We start from the raw sequence: 18245 nt of genomic DNA, 5'->3' as shown, positions 1-18245 counted from the left end.
ACTGAGTTGCATCCCAAGAACACCATACCTACTGTGAAGCATGGGGGTGGAAACATCAGGCTATGGGGCTGTTTTTCTGCCAAGGGGACAGGACGACTGATCCGTGTTAAGGACAGAATGAATGGGGCCATGTATCGTGAGATTTTGAGCCAAAACCTCCTTCCATCAGTGAGAACTTTGAAGATGAAACGAGGCTGGGTCTTCCAACATGACAATGATCCAAAACACACCGCCCGGGCAACAAAGGAGTGGCTCCGTAAGAAGCATTTGAAAGTCCTGGAGTGGCCTAGCCAGTCTCCAGACCTCAACCCCATAGAAAATCTGTGGCGGGAGTTGAAAGTCCGTGTTGCTCGGCGACAGCCCCAAAACATCACTGCTCTCGAGAAGATCTGCATGGAGGAATGGGCCAAAATACCAGCTACTGTGTGTGCAAACCTGGTAAAGACCTATAGTAAACGTTTGACCTCTGTTATTGCCAACAAAGGTTATGTTACAAAGTATTGAGTTGTATTTTTGTTATTGACCAAATACTTATTTTCCACCCTGATTTACGAATAAATTCTTTACAAATCCTACCATGTGAATTCATGGATTTTTTTTTTTTTTTTTTTCACATTCTGTCTCTCACAGTTGAAGTGTACCTCTGGTGCAAATTACTGACCTCTGTCATCATTTTAAGTGGGGGAACTTGCACAATCGGTGGCTGACTAAATACTTTTTTGCCCCACTGTACATACAAAAAAGTCAGCAACAGTACAAAACTGTGACTGTTAATTCTGGTGATAAACAGCTCTATTGTGATATGATATGGCCAACAGTGATGGGATGATTAAGACCTGGATGTAAAGGACTACCCCCCAGAAGGAGAGAGCCAGCAAAGCTGGTTTAGTAAGAACCCCCATTTCCCACACCCTGCTGCTGGGCGATGAAGAGTGGAAGCGGGACCAATGTCGACCGCAACCCAGGGCAACACTCATCTTCCACACTGCACACATTAGTCAAACTGGACCTCTCAAAGCCCCATCACCAGCACCTTGCGAAATCTCTTTCTGAAGGCAATATTAAACTGGCGAAACATCTCATGCAAGCACTGGCTTTTGTAAAGGTGTATGTCTGGGAGAATTACTTTCACAGAATTACACTTCTAAAGTTGTTTGCATTAGTGGTTCGCTGTTGTTTTGGTTACATCTTTTTTTTGTTATTAGTCTTTTAATATATTTTCACAACTACCTGTTATGAAAGCCCACATAGCCTTTCGTAACAGGAGCCAACCACTACCAAAAACTGCACTTCTTCTAAGTATACCCTCATAACCAGTGGCCGGGTTAAATACCTGTGGCTCTCTACCATTTCTTTAAAAATGTCTTTACACACCTAAATAAATGCAGTTGTCTTAAGCTCTTAAGGTCACTTAAGGCTCCATAGGGGAGTCAGACACTGTGGACTGCCATGATAAAAATCTGACTACAACAAAAATGAACATCTTTTACTGATAGGGACAAAATCAAGTGTGAGCTCTGTGGTAGGAAACTTTATTACAGCTGAGCTATTTAAACTGTGGTACCATCACAGCCTCCAGCTCTGCCAGCCAAATCTAGTGACAGGCTTAAGTCATGCCACTGTTCTGGAATATACACAATCAGCTGGGTGAGGAGGCTTGCAGAGAGCTGCTGAGGGAAAAGTCTCCAAACACACTAGCATAGGATCCTTTGAGGAACTGGACATAGTTTTGCAGGCTTCGATTAGTGCTGTCTGACTGCTCCAGGCGATCCTTCAAATCCTGCAGCTGGCTCTGGTACCGCCACTCCATCTAAGCATCAGAAATACATACTTTACAGACCAGCAGATGTTTCTACGCAGACAATTTTAGTCAGTAATTCCCAGAAGCCTTTACCTGCTCTTTGCTCCGTTTCAATTGATTAATTTCTGCAGTGGTCCTGCTGAGTTGGTTTTCTAGGTCCAGTATTTTGGACTGGGTGGAACGTTGTTTGTTGACAACACGTTCTTTGGTCTCTGACATCTGATAAACAGATCACACTGGATTTCACTATAATTTCTTTTATACACTATTTCAATGTTACATGCTCTTATAAACAAATTCAAATAAAAATATAGTCAGTGTATGTATATATGAAAAAATGGGTGTATCATATTTGACCACAGTTAAATTCAATCATCAATAAAGCCTATTTAATACAAGCTAAAAAGGAAACATTTAATAGTCAGAGATGCCAAGATATCTAAGGTGGTGACTGACTCAGAACACTAACCCAGAGCCCAATTCAAAGAAATGAAACCCGTGATTATAATACTGCTGAGGGAGTGGGCATTTAGAGCTAAAACATTGCATTTACAGATACACATACACAGTCCATTGTGTAGATGGAGTGGTTTAAAGGAACAACATATTTGAAGCAGTATCATTAAGTTTGCTTTATAATGTTAATTAAAATCCAGGTGTTTCCTCTGAAGCTTGCCGGGCTGTATGGTCTGTATGTGCTTTGTATCATCGTGTCTTTTTATTGTGAATTGCTGTCACACTTGGGGTTAATCATATTTTGTGTAAAGTTCTTTATAAGTAAATCACTATGAAAAAGGATCAGACTTGTTGGCGAGCATCATCCAGAGCCTCCTCCAGCCGATGGCTCAATAATGAGCATTCTCTTGTTTTTTCTTTTAGATGGAGCTCATTGCTGTGGACGGTCTCTTCCCGTTTTGCAATAACTGCTAGCAGGTCGCTATTCTGACTGCCGGCCTCCTTTAACTTTCTAGAAGATGGCAAACAAAAAGACAATGACAACAAGGTGCAGTTAGAGTATTTTCAATGAACATATATTTCAAATTGTGTAATTAACAGGCTTTGAGAGCGTATTTAATATTAAATCGATATAATTCAAATATGATTCAGTGGAATTCTGACAGGACAAGCAAGGCAGGACAAGCAAGGCAAGCACTGTCAAATTTAAAAATAGACAAATTTAATTGAATTTTCACTTGTTCCATTGGCAGATTTTTTCACTTATTCCAAGCAAAAATATCTTGTATTAAGTGAAAAAAAAACTGCCAATGGAATAAGTGAAAAATCTCTAGTTTCAAGATGCACTGTCTAAAAACAAGTTCATATATCTTACTGAAGTGTTACCCTGTAGCTGATTGTGTCTTATTTTAAGTGTGATGAGATTATTTTGACTAGAAATTAAAAAAATATACTTGGTAAGATTTCGAGTTTTTGCAGTGTATTGCCAGTCCCAGTCAGCAGTTCTCCTGCCCAACCAAACACAGCCTGAGCCAGCCAGCTTCCCATTCCTGAGTCAGCGGACAGCTTGCCAGAACTTTTTTGAGGCCTACCGAAAGACTCTAAACTCCTATCACACCCCAGTTTTTTCTATCAGAACTGCAGAAATTGCACCGGATACCCCCTCTGATACTCCTCTGCTGCTTCAGGAGACCCCCTGGCCAATCAAGCCTGGGAACTCTCCTTCTTCAGCCAGACGGGACATCATGATTCAATAGCTAAACAAACATCAGTGGATTTATGTTTGCTCAATTCTCACCTCACAAAATACAAATTCAGAATCCTGATATAAAATGTGCTGCTCCCATTTGACAGGGTCACTAATGTTTACCTCAGCATTTACCCAGCTCACAGGACATTTCTCTGCCTAAAAGCATTTCAGAGACTTGCTGACAACATGATTTTGTGGAGCAGCAAGTGTCTTCTGTCCACTCCCCTTTATGCTATGAAACAACGGCGTGCTGTCAATGGAGGACATGCTCCTTCACTTATGGCCAAACATAGTTCTATATGCTCTCTTCCCAGCCTCATATCATTAGTATTAAGAGGATTAGAAATGGCTGCTTCCGACTTTGTTAACTCCATCATTGTGTTTTATTTTGACCAATTGCAATACAACAAATGTCCCAGTAAGCCGGTTATGTTACCTGGGGTTTGGGTTTTTTTTTTTTAAACTGAAAAATCTGAATTTCATGAAACCTGCTTTCTAGAACAGGATCAGATACGGGGTTTTATTAGGAAATGACAAGGTGTAAAGACAAGAACAAGAAACAGCTGTTGGACGACATGGTGGTTGATTAATAATTATATATCTAGACATTATTAAAGTGAAACAGCATAAGAGAAGACGGACCTTTCCAAACTTTCTACTCGCTGCTGAAGCTGTCTGTTCTCCTCCAGCAGCACCTTTTTCTTCTGTCTAAGAAGCTCCATCTGGCTGCCTTGGGTCTCCACCTAACACAATAGAAGGCCTTTGAATAATGTATTTAGAAAACATTTTCACTGAATATTAACTGAAGCTGCACAGAGATGAAAAGTAGTCTCAGAATGGAATGGATGTGGCTCAAGAGACAAGGGGGAAAGTTGGTAGTTTGATCCCTGGCTCCTGTTAAAGTTGAAATGCTCTTGAGAGAGATGCTAAAACCCACATTACCCCCAGTTGGGTATGGTAGAATTGTTATTTGTGCCCTTTTCTACAAGTTTATTAGTCTGTTAGCTATAATTATATTAAAAAGCTATTTTTCCAAACTTTGTAAAGCACCATTGTATCCACACTTCCCAACAAGCATTCCTTTCTGCCCATCTATCATTTATTATCTGTCATCTCCATTTGTTCTTGCTCTTGTACCACTACCATCCTATATTTTTATTTTCATTAACATCATTTCAATATTGTTAATATTTTTAATGCTATCTTTGGCTATAAAGCATAAGACTGTTGTAACCTTCATGCGGAGATCAGTCAGTGCTGTGCTGAGATCCAAGCTGTGTTTCTCCTGGCTGCACTCCCTATCCTGAGCTTCCTGCAGCTGTAGCTGGGAGCGCTGTAGGGCTTCAGGAAGAGGCTCCAACTCTGCCAGCCGTCCCAGAAGCTCCCTGCGCACTTCATCGATCTCCTTCTCCAGCTCCCCCTGCACCGTCTGAGCCTTCTGCTCTGCTTGAGCCAGCCGAGCACAGTACTCATCTGCCTCAGCCTGGGTTTTCTCCAACTTTGTAGATATGGTTTAACAGGACAACAAGGACAATAACGGTGTCATTTCTGTACAATGACAATGTAAAACTGTTGTATCCCCATGAGAGTGTGAAATAATGACCTGCATCTTATAGCTGTCTAGGAGGCCCTCATACTGTCTGATGGAAACTTTGACCTGTTGAAGCTCTAACTGAGACACGGACAGCTTCTCCTCCACCGCAGACGCTGTAGCCTGAGAGAAACAGAACTTTTATTAAATAAAAATGACAGTTCATACTCCTAATGCAATATAAGTCAACCTAAAGCTATTAGAATCAGTAATGGAAAGATTACATCCAAGCCGCAAAAGCATAACAGATGTGTCTAAATTCTGATCAGGGCATGGTTTCATTAACATTTAGCAAATCTGTTATCATTAATAAGTGACTTTGGCTGTTTCACCTTGAGGGATTGGTTCTCCAGTTTGGCAGCAGTACTCTCTGCAGTGATTTCACGGAGACGATCCAGCAGCGCTTCTTTCTCTGCTCTGCCTTTATCCTTAGTAGTATGAAGCTGCTCAGTCAGCTCTGCTATACGGCTGTCATACCAGATATGATAACAAGTTAACAAGGATTAGATTTCCATTCATATAAACAAAATCCATCTGAAAGAGCAAAAGTCCAAAGTCAAAATTCTATTAATGAAGCTTGGTAACTGATTTCATCACAACGGGATCTTTGTGATTTTCATGTTACATTTTCTGGAAGCTTGCCCTTATCTGAATTAAGGGTCTAAAGACTTATATATGGTTCAATAATGTTTAAAAGGTCCACTGAGCACACTGGTTTGTGATATTGGACTAAATAAAAACTCAAGTAAAAATAAATTCAATTCAACTTTATTTATATAGTTGTGATGTCTGCTGCTGCAGATTGTGTGGAGTGAAGAGAGTGCAGACCCAAATGCAGACAATGGAGATGTGATGAAGTGAACAGAAAGTGAGCAGTTTATTTCTGGCTGCACAAGACTACAAACAAAAGCAAAGAAGGACTAAGATGGAACTAACAGAAGCTATACTGGGAAAAGCTAAAATACTAAGTACATGAAGCCTAAGACCTGAAACCTGAAACTTGGAACACAAAGGAAGAAAAGCACCAACAAGAGACAGACAGAGGACTAAATGCACAATGATAACAAGGAAATGGCAAACAGGAGGGAAACACAGCTGCGACTAGTCAGAGACAATGTGACAGGGAGGAAGCAACCCTGAACACACTAAACGCAAGACGCGGGACTATCAAAATAAAACAGGAAACATGAGAAACAAGCTGAGACACGGACCGCTGGGACTGCTGAAGAACAGACATGAGTATATAACGGACTCGACGTGACACATGAAACACAGGCTTTTGTTTCTGTGCCTCCCCTAAGGCGTAGAAACAACAAATATAACCAGAAACTAACTAAGTGAAAGTATATTCAAAAACCAGGAAACAAAAACACAGGGTGCCCAGACCCAGGACCATGACAATACTGCCAAATCACAACAACAGTTCCCTCGAGGCGCTTTATACAAATGACTTGCAAATCTCATAAACTCATTTTATTTTATTCACAACACAATATAGAATATGTAAAATATGAAAACATATCAAGTATTTAAACTGACAAAGAAAAACACTGGTACATTTTGAATTTGATGGGAGCAACACATCTCACAAAATTTGGGACAGGGCCATGTTTCCCCCCGGGTAGTGTCCCGTTTTCTTTTAACACGCGTCCGTAAATGTCTGGTAACTGAGAAGATCAGCTGCTGGAATTTTGAGAGGAATGTTGTCCCATTCTTATCTGATAGAGGATTTTAGCTACTCAACAGCCATATGTCTTCTTTTTCATATTTCTTATTTCATAATGTGCCAAATGTTTTCAGTTATTGAAAGATCTGGGTCAGCCTGCAGGCAAGCCAATTCAACCCCCAGATTCTTCCACTACAAAGACATGCTGTAGGAATAGATTAAATGTGCAGTTTAGCATTGTCTTGCTTAAATATGCATATTATGCACACAGGGAGCATATTTTGCTCTAAACCTTTCAGCATTGATGGCGCTTTTCCAGATGTGAAACCTGCCAATCCCCCCCTGACATTTACGTTTTCCAAAAAGATTATCAAATTTCAATTTGTCTGACCACAGCACAGTTGCTCCACAATTTGCAGATGCAGATTTTTTTGGAGATTGTTGTAGCTACATAGCTATTCTGGCATCACCCGTCAGTTTGTAAATGTCCATTCTGAAGTCTCAAAGTCAACCTTTCCACCATCTTCATCACAAAAAACAGTGATGGACCCTGACAGTGACGAAGGGCACCTCTGACTGTGAAACCACTTGCTAGTATGCTCACAAGTCGTTAGCCAATGAGAAAGCAGATAACACCACAGCTCATCCTGCTTTATGTAACATGGTATGATAATGTTTACATTATTTTATTCAGTATGACCCAAAATGCATGACTAGGTCAAAGAACACAGTAGCAAAGTGTTTGCAGAGGGGAACACAGAAAGCCTATAGACTTCTATAGGACTGGAAGTGTTTTTGCAACCTCAGCTAGTGCCACCAGGTGGCATGGATGGATATAATGCACTTCCATACCGGCTTCATTTTTTTTGACCAGCAATCTATGGCAACCTTTTTTTTTTTTTTACCATCTATGTTACGCTGAGAAATTCTGCATCCAAGATGCTGCTTTTATAATCATGTTACTAACCTGTTGCCAATGAACCTAATTAGCTGCAAAATGTTCCTCCAGACATTTTTTTCAGTACCACCTACTTTTCCAGACTATTACTGCTCCATTCCAACTTTTTTGACATGTGCTGATATGTTCTATTGTCAATATAATATGGGTTTATTAGATTACACAGTTTTCACCTTGAGGCGATTGTGGTTCTGTTTTGGCGCTATATACATAAAAATTTAATTAAGTTGAAATTTACATCTCACACACACGTTTTCCTTAGGATCACATTTTATTTTGTATTTTAACAAAACAGCCAAACAAATGAGTCTCAGCAAGAGTGCTCCTCTCAGAGTTTTGCCAAAGTACATACATGTACATATTGTGTCAACTACATTTTCTCCATATCTGCATGTCTCTCACATCCCACCCTCAAATGTACTGCTATATCCAACTTCAGCTCAAACAATTCCCTGTTTATTTCTCTCCCAGAATGATACTGAAAGCAAGAAAGCTTGATGAATGAATGAAGGGATGCTCGGTATATGGCTACAGTCTATAACCCTATGCTAATGTCATTAGTGGTATAAGGCATTTTGCTCTGCACAATTACCAATGTGACATTTGAAGACCTTGCAAATGTCAAAATAAAAATGTATTCATGGTGATTTTCCAAAAATATCAACAGACTTTTATTGTCCTGCATGCTATTCAGCTGTCCAAAACTCCTTTGTGAAAAATAAAAGGAGTTTAGGATCTTGGGTTTTTTATCCCCCCTTTGTGAACAGAGAAAAGGAAAATGTAGTTACCTGTTCAATAGCGACAATTCAATATCCAGTTTACTCTTGTCTTTTGCTTCTCGTGCATGTTGACTCTGCCATGTCTCAGCTGCTGACAGCACCTCTGCTATCTGCTTCTCCTGCAATTGGAATACATCTTTGTCACTGTTCACTAATACTGGTTGATTCAGTTATAGTCATAGTTGGGCACTGGTTTGTTTTTAGACTTCTCCTGGTATGAGGTGCTTATGTTGATATGCTGTATTTGATTGTACATTATGGTCAAATATCTCCATTTGTTGAGTTCTAGAATCATGTCCAAAGACATTTTGGAAATGTACATAAACATATAGTAGAACTGTAAAAACCTGTAATCTGTAAATCCACTGTTGTGTTTGTGACCAGCTCTGTCTATGAACATGCTGCAGCTGTTTTTTAAGTTGAAAAACACAAGCACTGTGCTGGATTGCTGGTGATGTATGAATGGCTCGACCTTTTTAAGGAGCAAAACAAGTCCTGTTTTTCCTTGGTTTTATGACTTTACATCATATGGCATCAAGCTGTATGCCAGAAAATTTGCAAGGCTTTAACTCTTTGATGCACCTCACCAGAAAGAATCAAGAGCGAGGACACACTAAGTGTGGCTGAGTGATGCCAAAGACAGAGAAGGTGATCCAAACTAAAGATGTAGAACTACCGGGAAGCAAAATAGTAGACTAATGGGATAGCTATAACCTCCTGGGGTTATCCAGAAAGTTATAGCTATCCTGTATGTCTGCTATTTGCTCTCCAAGCCAATAGGACCATGACAATGATGCAAAGAGAACAGCCCTGCCAAATATTTCCAGAGGGTAAGATAGCACTGACAAACCAGCCCAGTTGTAGTAATAAGGTCCCAGACATTAATATCTACAGTACCTACTACTGGTCATCATATAAGCAGCCAGAATAATATTGCTTTTTCTACTGAATTAAAGTACAGACTCTCTATAGGTGTGTCAGAGCTGCATGAAATAAGACTTTTGTTCATAACCCACCTGCACACTTACTCAGAGCTGACTGAACTATTTCTGATCTGCTGCTCTGGAACTTAAAACTCCACATTACCAGTTCATCTACTCAAATTTCAGGCTCACACTCTGTGGTGTTTATTACATTTGTTTGCTGCAGTACGGACCAGAGGGTTGGACTATGAAGCAAGTTTGACAGGCTTTCTTTAAGTTAGCTGGCTTGGCAACTCTTCAGTCAGTGACAAAGACGATGAAGAAGGCTTCAGGATCTGGGCAGGCTCAAATAAAAGAAGGCATCAAATGTTTCTTTTAACTGTACCAATGGTCGAATTAACTGTGATTTATCACATTTTTTTGGAAATCTGGGCCACATTTGTGCCTGATTACAGCCAAACCTACTGAATCCAGAAATCACTTAAATAGAACCTGCGTGACAAAGAGAAGCAGGCTAAAAGATCTGAAAAAGCTACACATCATGGTACAATCTAAAGAAGCAGCCTAATGATTAAGAAGAACAGTATGGGCTCAAGCTCACACTCTTAAGCACCTGAGATCCTTCTGCAACCAACCTCTGAAAATAATGAAGATAAAGTGGCATCAGTATTATACTGAATCTAAAAGAAACATCTCCTTAAATTAGTTTTCAAATATACAAAGAGTCTAGTGTCACTGCATCTTCTTAAAGACAAAACAGCAAAGGTCATTAGGAGGATGGTGAATGGCAACTGTAAAATAACACATCATAGATGCACATCTAGACAGTCAGTATTCTTCATAAGACCCGTCTTCTCTGCGACACACTGGAACCAAACTAACTGCAGATCCTGAAGTCAAACTAGGAAGAAAATCCTGCTCCTCACATACAAGGTCTTAAATAACCAGGCCCCATCTTATCTTAATGACCTTGTAGTACCATATCACCCTATTAGAGCACTTCGCTCTCGCTCTGCAGGCCTACTTGTTGTTCCTAGAGTATTTAAAAGTAGAATGGGAGGGAGAGCCTTCAGTTTTCAGGCCCCTCTTCTGTGGAACCAGCTTCCAGTTTGGATTCAGGAGACAGACGCTATCTCTACTTTTAAGATTAGGCTTAAAACTTTCCTTTTTGCTAAAGCATATAGTTAGGGCTGGACCAGGTGACCCTGAATCCTCCCTTAGTTATGCTGCAATAGATGTAGGCTGCCGGGGGGGATTCCCATGATGCATTGAGTTTTTCCTTTCCAGTCACCTTTCTCACTCACTATGTGTTGATAGACCTCTCTGCATTGAATCATATCTGTTATTAACCTCTGTCTCTCTTCCACAGCATGTCTTCTATCCTGTCTTCCTTCTCTCACCCCATCCGGTTGCAGCAGATGGCCCCGCCCCTCCCTGAGCCTGGTTCTGCCGGAGGTTTCTTCCTGTTAAAAGGGAGTTTTTCCTTCCCACTGTTGCCAAAGTGCTTGCTCATAGGGGGTCATATGATTGTTGGGTTTTTCTCTGTATCTATGAAGCGCCTTGAGGCGACTTTTGTTGTGATTTGGCGCTATATAAATAAAATTTAATTGAATTGAGTTGAATTGACTTATATGACAAAATCAAACTGAACAGAATATAATTGACAGAAATGACATAATATAAAAAACAGCAGAACAAGTTTAATATCCATGACATTAAAGGTTTTAATAGACTGGTATGTCTGCGCTGTGGAAGGACGTACCATGTCCAGCAGCTGGATGCTGAGATGGCCTGCAGTGTCCTCGCTGCGCTCAGCTCGCTGCTTTTGGGCCCGTGCGGCTCGTTTCAGAGCCTCTCGGTCTGCGCCTGCCTGCTGCTTTAGTGTCACCAGCTGATCTGTCAGATGTTTTATCTCCACCTTCTGCCGATTGGCTGCTTTTTCCAGGTTCTGTACCAATGGCAGAGGATAACAGACGCATAGATAAAGATATACTGAAAAAAACATGTCTGACTACAATACAAACAACTGGACAAATATAGATTGCAATAAATATATATTCTCCAGGGTGTGTGTTCACTGACTATCATTTCTTTCTTTCCATCCATCCATCCATCATTATTATACACAGCACCAAAAACAGCAACAGATGGCAGAAGATACCACACAAACCTTTATCTGCACAGTGAGGCGACTGTTCTCAGCGTCTTTGCTCCGGAGCTGTCCTTGTAAATGAGCTCGTGTTGACTCCAGGCTCTTTGAAAAAACAGCTGTGCTCCTGGCATTGTCCTGCATTTCCAAAGCCAGCAGAAGATACTTGTTTTGTGCTTTGACATTTGTTAGTTCTAAGATTATATGATATGAGTAATGCTGCAGTGAAAGAATGCCGTATGGAAAATTTCAGATGAAGAGAGCTCTAAATAAGACAGCCACCTTTTCATCATCTAAGAGCTTGGCAAGTCGATTAACCTCTCGGTCTTTCTCTTGAAGTTTAACAACAAGATGCTGTAAAAGGAAAGAAAACATATTATTTCTGACACAAAAAAGGAAACAACACAAAATGGATGTATTTTGTGAGGTTACTTAAACAAAAAGAATTTGTAGTTTCTATTAAACTCACGGCATTTTCAGCTTCTGTGTCTGCCAGTTTCTTGAGTAATTCGTCCTTCCTTGACAGCTGGAGTGACTCCATCTGCTTTAAACCATCCATACATATAAAACTTCACCAGTTTCTTTAACAAGCATTTACTGCATCTACAAAAGTGTTAAGAGACCAACCAAGGCTAAATATTGTGACAGAATATAATCAACTTACTAAGTAAGGATTCATTTATTTGAAAATTACAACAGATCTGCACCATACTGGCAAATCTAGCTTCCTACCAAAACTACGACTGCGACATGCCCCCTTTTCTCACTCTGTTTCTCTTCACTGAGGTTTCCTTGTGTTGTTTTCATGTGAAAGAATACTGTCCCAGAAACAGTTCAATATTTACTCATCTAAAGGCAGCATGAGTTCCTGTGTATTTTGTGCTATTGTAAATTGGCAGTTGGATTAGACTGAGGTTACGGTTCATTCATTGGACCCTGCTTGCATGAAATGGATCATCAACACAGTCCTGCAACCATTTACACTGGAGCTTAAGGCGCAATAGGCTCTCTTTAGATTTCTCCAAATGATCTGTGCTGTAAATCAAAAAATCATCTTGCACAGTACCTGAGATTCATGCTGCTCTCTGAGAAGCTTCCGCAGTGTTCGGTTTGTGACCTCAAATGTCTCCAGTTTCTGCAGCAGCAGCTCGTTCTGACAGGCCAAGGCTGAAGACTCAGAGCCAAATGGCTTCTTCAGCAGCAAAGACACAGACAGAGATAGAAACACTGCATCACGAAACACTGAGAAAGCCTCCTGTTTCTTTCTAAAGTTCCCATGTTCCCCTAGTCTCACAGGACACATTGAAAGAGCAGACCCTGAGGTAATACTCACATTGCTACCAGGAGCGCACAGATTGAAAATGGACTCTCGCAGGGCGGAGGCTTGCTTTGCAGCTGCTGCTCCATTCACCTCAGCCTCCATCAGCATCCTGAGTAAAGCATCTTTGTCCTGATGCCCACTGTCACTGTGTAGGAACAAACAGACCTTAAATCACAAACATACTACTACTCGAACATGAGTTTCATAAACGTCATACTCTGAAATGACTGTCCCACCTTTATGTCACATACGCTAACAGGTAGTATAGTTGAAATGCAGTTGAATCAAGCTATTTTCTTTCAGTTGCCTATAGTATAATTAACCACCCAGATCTCTAAGCCCTTTGAAAATGAGGGCAAAGAGAGGCTGTTTGTCACGTGAAGGGTTGGGAATGAGTTTGGAATCACATTTGCCTGTTACAGTCATTCTCCTCCAGCATCTTCTCCATGGAAAGCCGTAACCTGGTGTTTTCCTTCTCCGTCTCCTCCAGCTCTTTGGTCACCTCAGCCAGCTCCTCTTCCTGCTCAGCGATCACCCGCTGGGACACGCTCAGCTGCTTCGACTGACGCTCTAGCAGCCGTTCCTTCTTTTGCATTTCTACCTGCACATATACCGGATAGGTATAAGTGAAAAAGGACATGTGGACCAACGCTTTAAGCACAGAAATCGACAAGAAAACCTCGCTGCTCTTTGTGATCATCAGATGTGGCAGTTTAAAATGAGGGCAAGTCTTTCAATGGGGTAAATGAACAGGTTATCTCCCTGCTATACTTATTACACGTGAGTGGCAAGACTGGAGAATTTTGACTAAATTAATACATTTCTACATTTAGATTTTACCATTCAATTTCCAGGAGTTCAAATTTCCAGGAGTATTTAAAACAGTTTCCATGGAATAAACCCATTTATTGTCTGGGTGCCCTTAAATGGTTATGTAACAATAAATATGTAACAAGACTCGCCTTGAAAATCCCATGTAAGAAAAATAGAAATCAACAATGTTTATAACATAAGTACTACTAACAAACAAATTATAATCTGAAATCTGTCTAATTAATAGTAAGGTTAGGGTTGTAGGTTGGACAGTTGCTTAATTCAAACTGACCTCATTTTTCAGCGAGCTGACTTCAGTCAATAAGTTGTCAATCTTCCTCGTGTACTGGCTGATTTGTCCATGTAGGCCTTCTTCCTCCTCTGATGCAAGGTCAGCTAACTGAAGTGCAGACTGCGAGCTTTCAGGTTCTGGTTTCGGTGGTGTGATCTCAAGGTTGTGCGTTGGCCCCTTGGTGCAAAATATACCGTGACACTATATCTTTGATTCCGTGAGTGTTTTTAAAAAAATAGCAGAGTGGACTGGAAACTGAGAGAAGGTATTACCTCCCACTTATATGTGGCATCACGTATGGAGGTCTTTCCTGGCGTGATCCCCACACCTCGAGTTTTGACTTTAGCTGTGGGACGAAGGTCTGCTTTGTTGACTGCAGTCTTCCCCTTTAAAATACAGTGTGCTTATATTAATTGCATTTATTAGAATGGGCATGTACTATGGGCATGAGTGAGCAAACGGCTTATGATCAAGAGATTAGATTAGGAGAAACATTCACAATAAAACATGAACAACATCACAAGACAGACAGTCCACATACAAATATCTAACCTGAGGTGACCTGCCAGGACTCCTCTGGCTTTCCAGGTGCACGTGTACTGGCACGGTGTCATTGATGTGCACATGAATTGGAGGTGAATTTGAGCGTGTTCTCGTGATTTTCCTCTGTGGCACATGAGCTTAAGTAAGAATAAGCTTAATAGAACAGCATGTAGCTCAATAAAAAAAAAAAACAATATCTTAATAATTTGCGAATAAATACGACAGGATATGTTAGTTTGAGTGCACAAAATCCATAATTTTCTGTTAAGGTAAGTCAAAAACAGCTAGAAAAATTACTGGGTATTCTTTTACAAAAAGAATGTTATGGATATGATCCGACACAGATTCTGGATCCTGCCCACTCTGGTTACTCCCAATGAAGATCATCAACTGCCACCTCCAGCTCAACACACTCATTTCTCTTGTGCACTGCTTTCGATGTTTCTAAACGTTTCTACCTTTACTAACGCTGTTCCTTGCATGTTCACCTTTCCACCTCATCTACTGTCTGGATTCTAGTGACACTCGTGCCTCTTCTCTCCAGAACATGCCTCCACTTCTCCAGTCTATTCCACCTATTGTTGAAGCTGAGGAGGGGTTCATCAGCTTTACCCCTCTGTAGTTACTAGTGCTCCGCACATCTGTCAAGACGTCCACTACTCTGTCTCCCAGACATCTCTATACCTGCACAGGTATGTCATCTGGACGGACTCTTCATCATCTTCACAGCTCCCCTCACTTTCAGATTCCCTAACTTTCCTCATCAATCCTCGTCTCTCTCGTTTTCTTCATTCATCAGCTCCTCAAAGAACGTCTTCAATTTCCTCAACACACTTTCTTCTTAGCACATTTCTGTCCTTCATCAATCTCTCCTTTTTCACATCCTTTCCAGCTTAATCACACAGGTTGGTCCTTTTTTCCCTCCTTAGGAGGAGAAAGGTGCTGTCCTATGTACACAGTACTTGGACAGCTTGAATCCAAATACAGTGCTCCTGGCCTTGCTTCCATCTGTTCTCCTGCACACGCAATACTCTAAGTATCGCTCTAAGACTCTACCTTCTTCCTCCTCTCCATCATAGCAGCCAACTCTTTTGCCTTGTACCAGACATAGTTCCTATATTTCAAAACAGTTCCTCTGCAAACACCTCTGCACTCCTGCCTTTCCTCACATCAAACTTGCTTTCCCTCTTTCCTCCTAGGCACAGTTTCCACCTTAACTCTTTGGTCTATCAACACCTATCAACATCTATCACTCACTCCGTCACCGACAAATCTGATCCTCATTCTTGTATTTGATGTCTGATTAGGAAAAGACTTTTGGCTGACGCCCCATTTATTAATGTATAACCAAAGAGTACACTTCATATCGACATTGTTTTAAACAGTTGGCGAAGTTGTCATGAGGTCACTATTCCTTCCCATCACATTAGCTTCAAACCTTCACGACAGCATTTTTAGGATGTGTATAGTAAACGAACAAGTCAGGAATCTTACCATAGGAGAAACCGTAAAAATACACCCCCCAAAATAGAAATATAATTCATTGGCAAAGCACCATTTAATGCTTCGAGAGGAGTTGGAGTCAACGCCAACAGACAAAGCTTCTTTCTGGTTGGTCACTTTAAAGCACGTGACGTCTTTCTCAAACAGAGATTGGAGCAGAGTCGACGACGTTACGTCACTTAGCAACACACTTAACAAGCTACCAAAGAGAATAGCTGAATGAAGATGAACCTCCCCCACTCCCCCGCTAGGTCAATTCCATTTTCTAAAGTAAGCTCACCACTCAGCAGCCATCTTGAAACTCACTCGGACTCTTACTTTGAATCATCAGAGGAACAAGAAGCAGTCAAATGCGGTAAAGCAGGTGAAGTGTTTTTCTTCTGCCATCATCTTTGCTGTCGCGAATCTCACGTTTCTGTTAATGCAATATATGCTAAATGACAGAAAAGGAAAACAAAAATATACATCAGTACATCGTTGTCTTCCTTCTCTCACCCCAACTGGTCCCAGATTACGGCCCCTCCCTGAGCCTGGTTCTGCCGGAGGTTTCTTCCTATTAAAAGGGAGTTTTTCGTTCCCACTGTCGCCAGAGTGCTTGCTCATAGGGGGTCGTATGATTGTTGGGGGGGTTTTCTTTGTATTATTATAGGGTGCACTTTACAATATAAAGCGCCTTCAGGCAACTGTGATTTGGCGCTGTATAAATAAAACTGAATTGAACTGTTGTTTGTTTGGGAGGAATTAAGTTCAGTGTAGTTGAGCAGTACCCCAGCAGTAGCTTTAAAGGACCACATATTTACATTTCACTCACCTCAAAATCCTTCTATTTAAAAATTGTTATAATTTATTTATTTTAACTAGAGGCAGCAGGCCCAGACAAGGTGTGTCCTAGGATGCTTAAGGCGTGTGCTGCTGAACTTGGGGAGCCGCTACAACGAGTCTTCAACCTCAGTCTGCGACTGGGGAGAGTGCCCGCCCTATGGAAGACATCCTGCATCGTCCCGGTCCCCAAAAAGAACCGGCCCAATGAGCTGAATGACTTCCGACCGGTGGCACTGACGTCACATCTTATGAAGACTCTAGAGCGGCTCTTCCTCAACCTCCTCCGACCACAGGTACAACATGCCCAGGACCCACTACAGTTTGCATACAAGGTGGGTGTCGGAGTGGAGGATGCCATCCTGTACCTCCTACACAGAGCCCACTCACACCTGGATGGGGGAAAAGGCACGGTCAGGATCCTGTTTCTTGACTTTTCCAGTGCCTTTAATACCATCCGGCCCTGTATGCTTCAGGAAAAACTGAACAGGATGGAGGTGGACCCCTGCCTGGTGGCTTGGATCTCCGACTACCTCACCGACAGACCACAGTACGTCAGGCTGAAGGACATCACGTCTGACACAGTGGTCAGCAGCACAGGAGCACCACAGGGAACTGTGCTGTCCCCTCTTCTCTTCACCCTGTACACCTCTGACTTCTGCTACAACTCTGAATTATGCCATATTCAGAAGTTTGCAGATGACACAGCCATCATGGGGTGTATCTGGGATGATCAGGAAGAGGAGTACAGAAGTCTGGTGAGGAACTTTGTCGCATGGAGTCACACAAACCACCTGCAACTCAACACCTCAAAGACTAAGGAACTGGTTGTGGACTTCGGGAGGTCCAGAGAAGGTCCACTGCCAGTTCAGATAGAGGGGGAGGAGGTGGAGGTGGTCAACAAGTACAAGTACCTCGGGCTGTGGGTGGACAATAAACTGGACTGGTCATGCAACACAGAGCACCTGTATAAAAAAGCCCAAAGCCGACTGTACTTCCTCAGGAGGCTGAGGTCTTTTAACATCTGCAGGAAGCTCCTGAGGATGTTTTACCAGTCAGTGGTTGCTGGAGTACTTTTCTATGCTGTGGTGTGCTGGGGGAGCAGCACAGCAAAGAGGGACTCATCCAGGCTGGAGAAACTGATCAGGAGGGCTAGCTCTGTGGTCGGCATGAAGCTGGACACTCTGGTGACAGTGGCAGAGAAAAGGACATTAAAGAAACTGATGGACATTATGGACAATGCTGGGCATCCTCTGCACACGGCCATAAACAACCAGAAGAGTCTGTTCAGTGACAGGTTGCTTCTCCCCAAGACAAGAACTAACAGACTTAAAAACTCCTTTGTCCCACACGCCATCAGACTGTTTAACTCCTCTCTGGAG

General features: G+C 41.7%; 1 protein-coding gene across 1 annotated transcript; it reads right to left on the bottom strand.

Annotated features, from left to right (window-relative positions):
- Positions 1-736: 736 nt before the first annotated feature.
- On the bottom strand, positions 737-16266 carry odf2a (outer dense fiber of sperm tails 2a). The gene is made up of 20 exons (XM_085280573.1): positions 16036-16266; positions 14551-14664; positions 14271-14384; positions 13999-14175; positions 13307-13494; positions 12906-13038; positions 12639-12764; positions 12042-12116; positions 11855-11926; positions 11594-11710; positions 11186-11371; positions 10025-10060; positions 8510-8619; positions 5430-5565; positions 5110-5220; positions 4741-5004; positions 4149-4249; positions 2606-2768; positions 1895-2020; positions 737-1810 (listed from the first exon to the last, which is right to left on the bottom strand). The coding sequence occupies exons 1-20, from the start codon at positions 16036-16038 to the stop codon at positions 1640-1642; spliced, it is 2523 nt and encodes an 840-aa protein (XP_085136699.1). The 5' UTR covers positions 16039-16266; the 3' UTR covers positions 737-1639.
- Between the last annotated feature and the right edge of the window lie 1979 nt (positions 16267-18245).

This window comes from Mchenga conophoros, linkage group LG7 (genome assembly GCF_057382185.1).
Source record: "Mchenga conophoros isolate Kocher_MC1m ecotype Shallow Benthic linkage group LG7, M_conophoros_male_GT1.1, whole genome shotgun sequence".
NCBI classification, from domain to species: Eukaryota; Metazoa; Chordata; class Actinopteri; order Cichliformes; family Cichlidae; genus Mchenga; species Mchenga conophoros.
The sequence above is the reverse complement of the archived record's forward strand: the minus strand, read 5'-3'. Positions and strand labels throughout refer to the sequence as shown.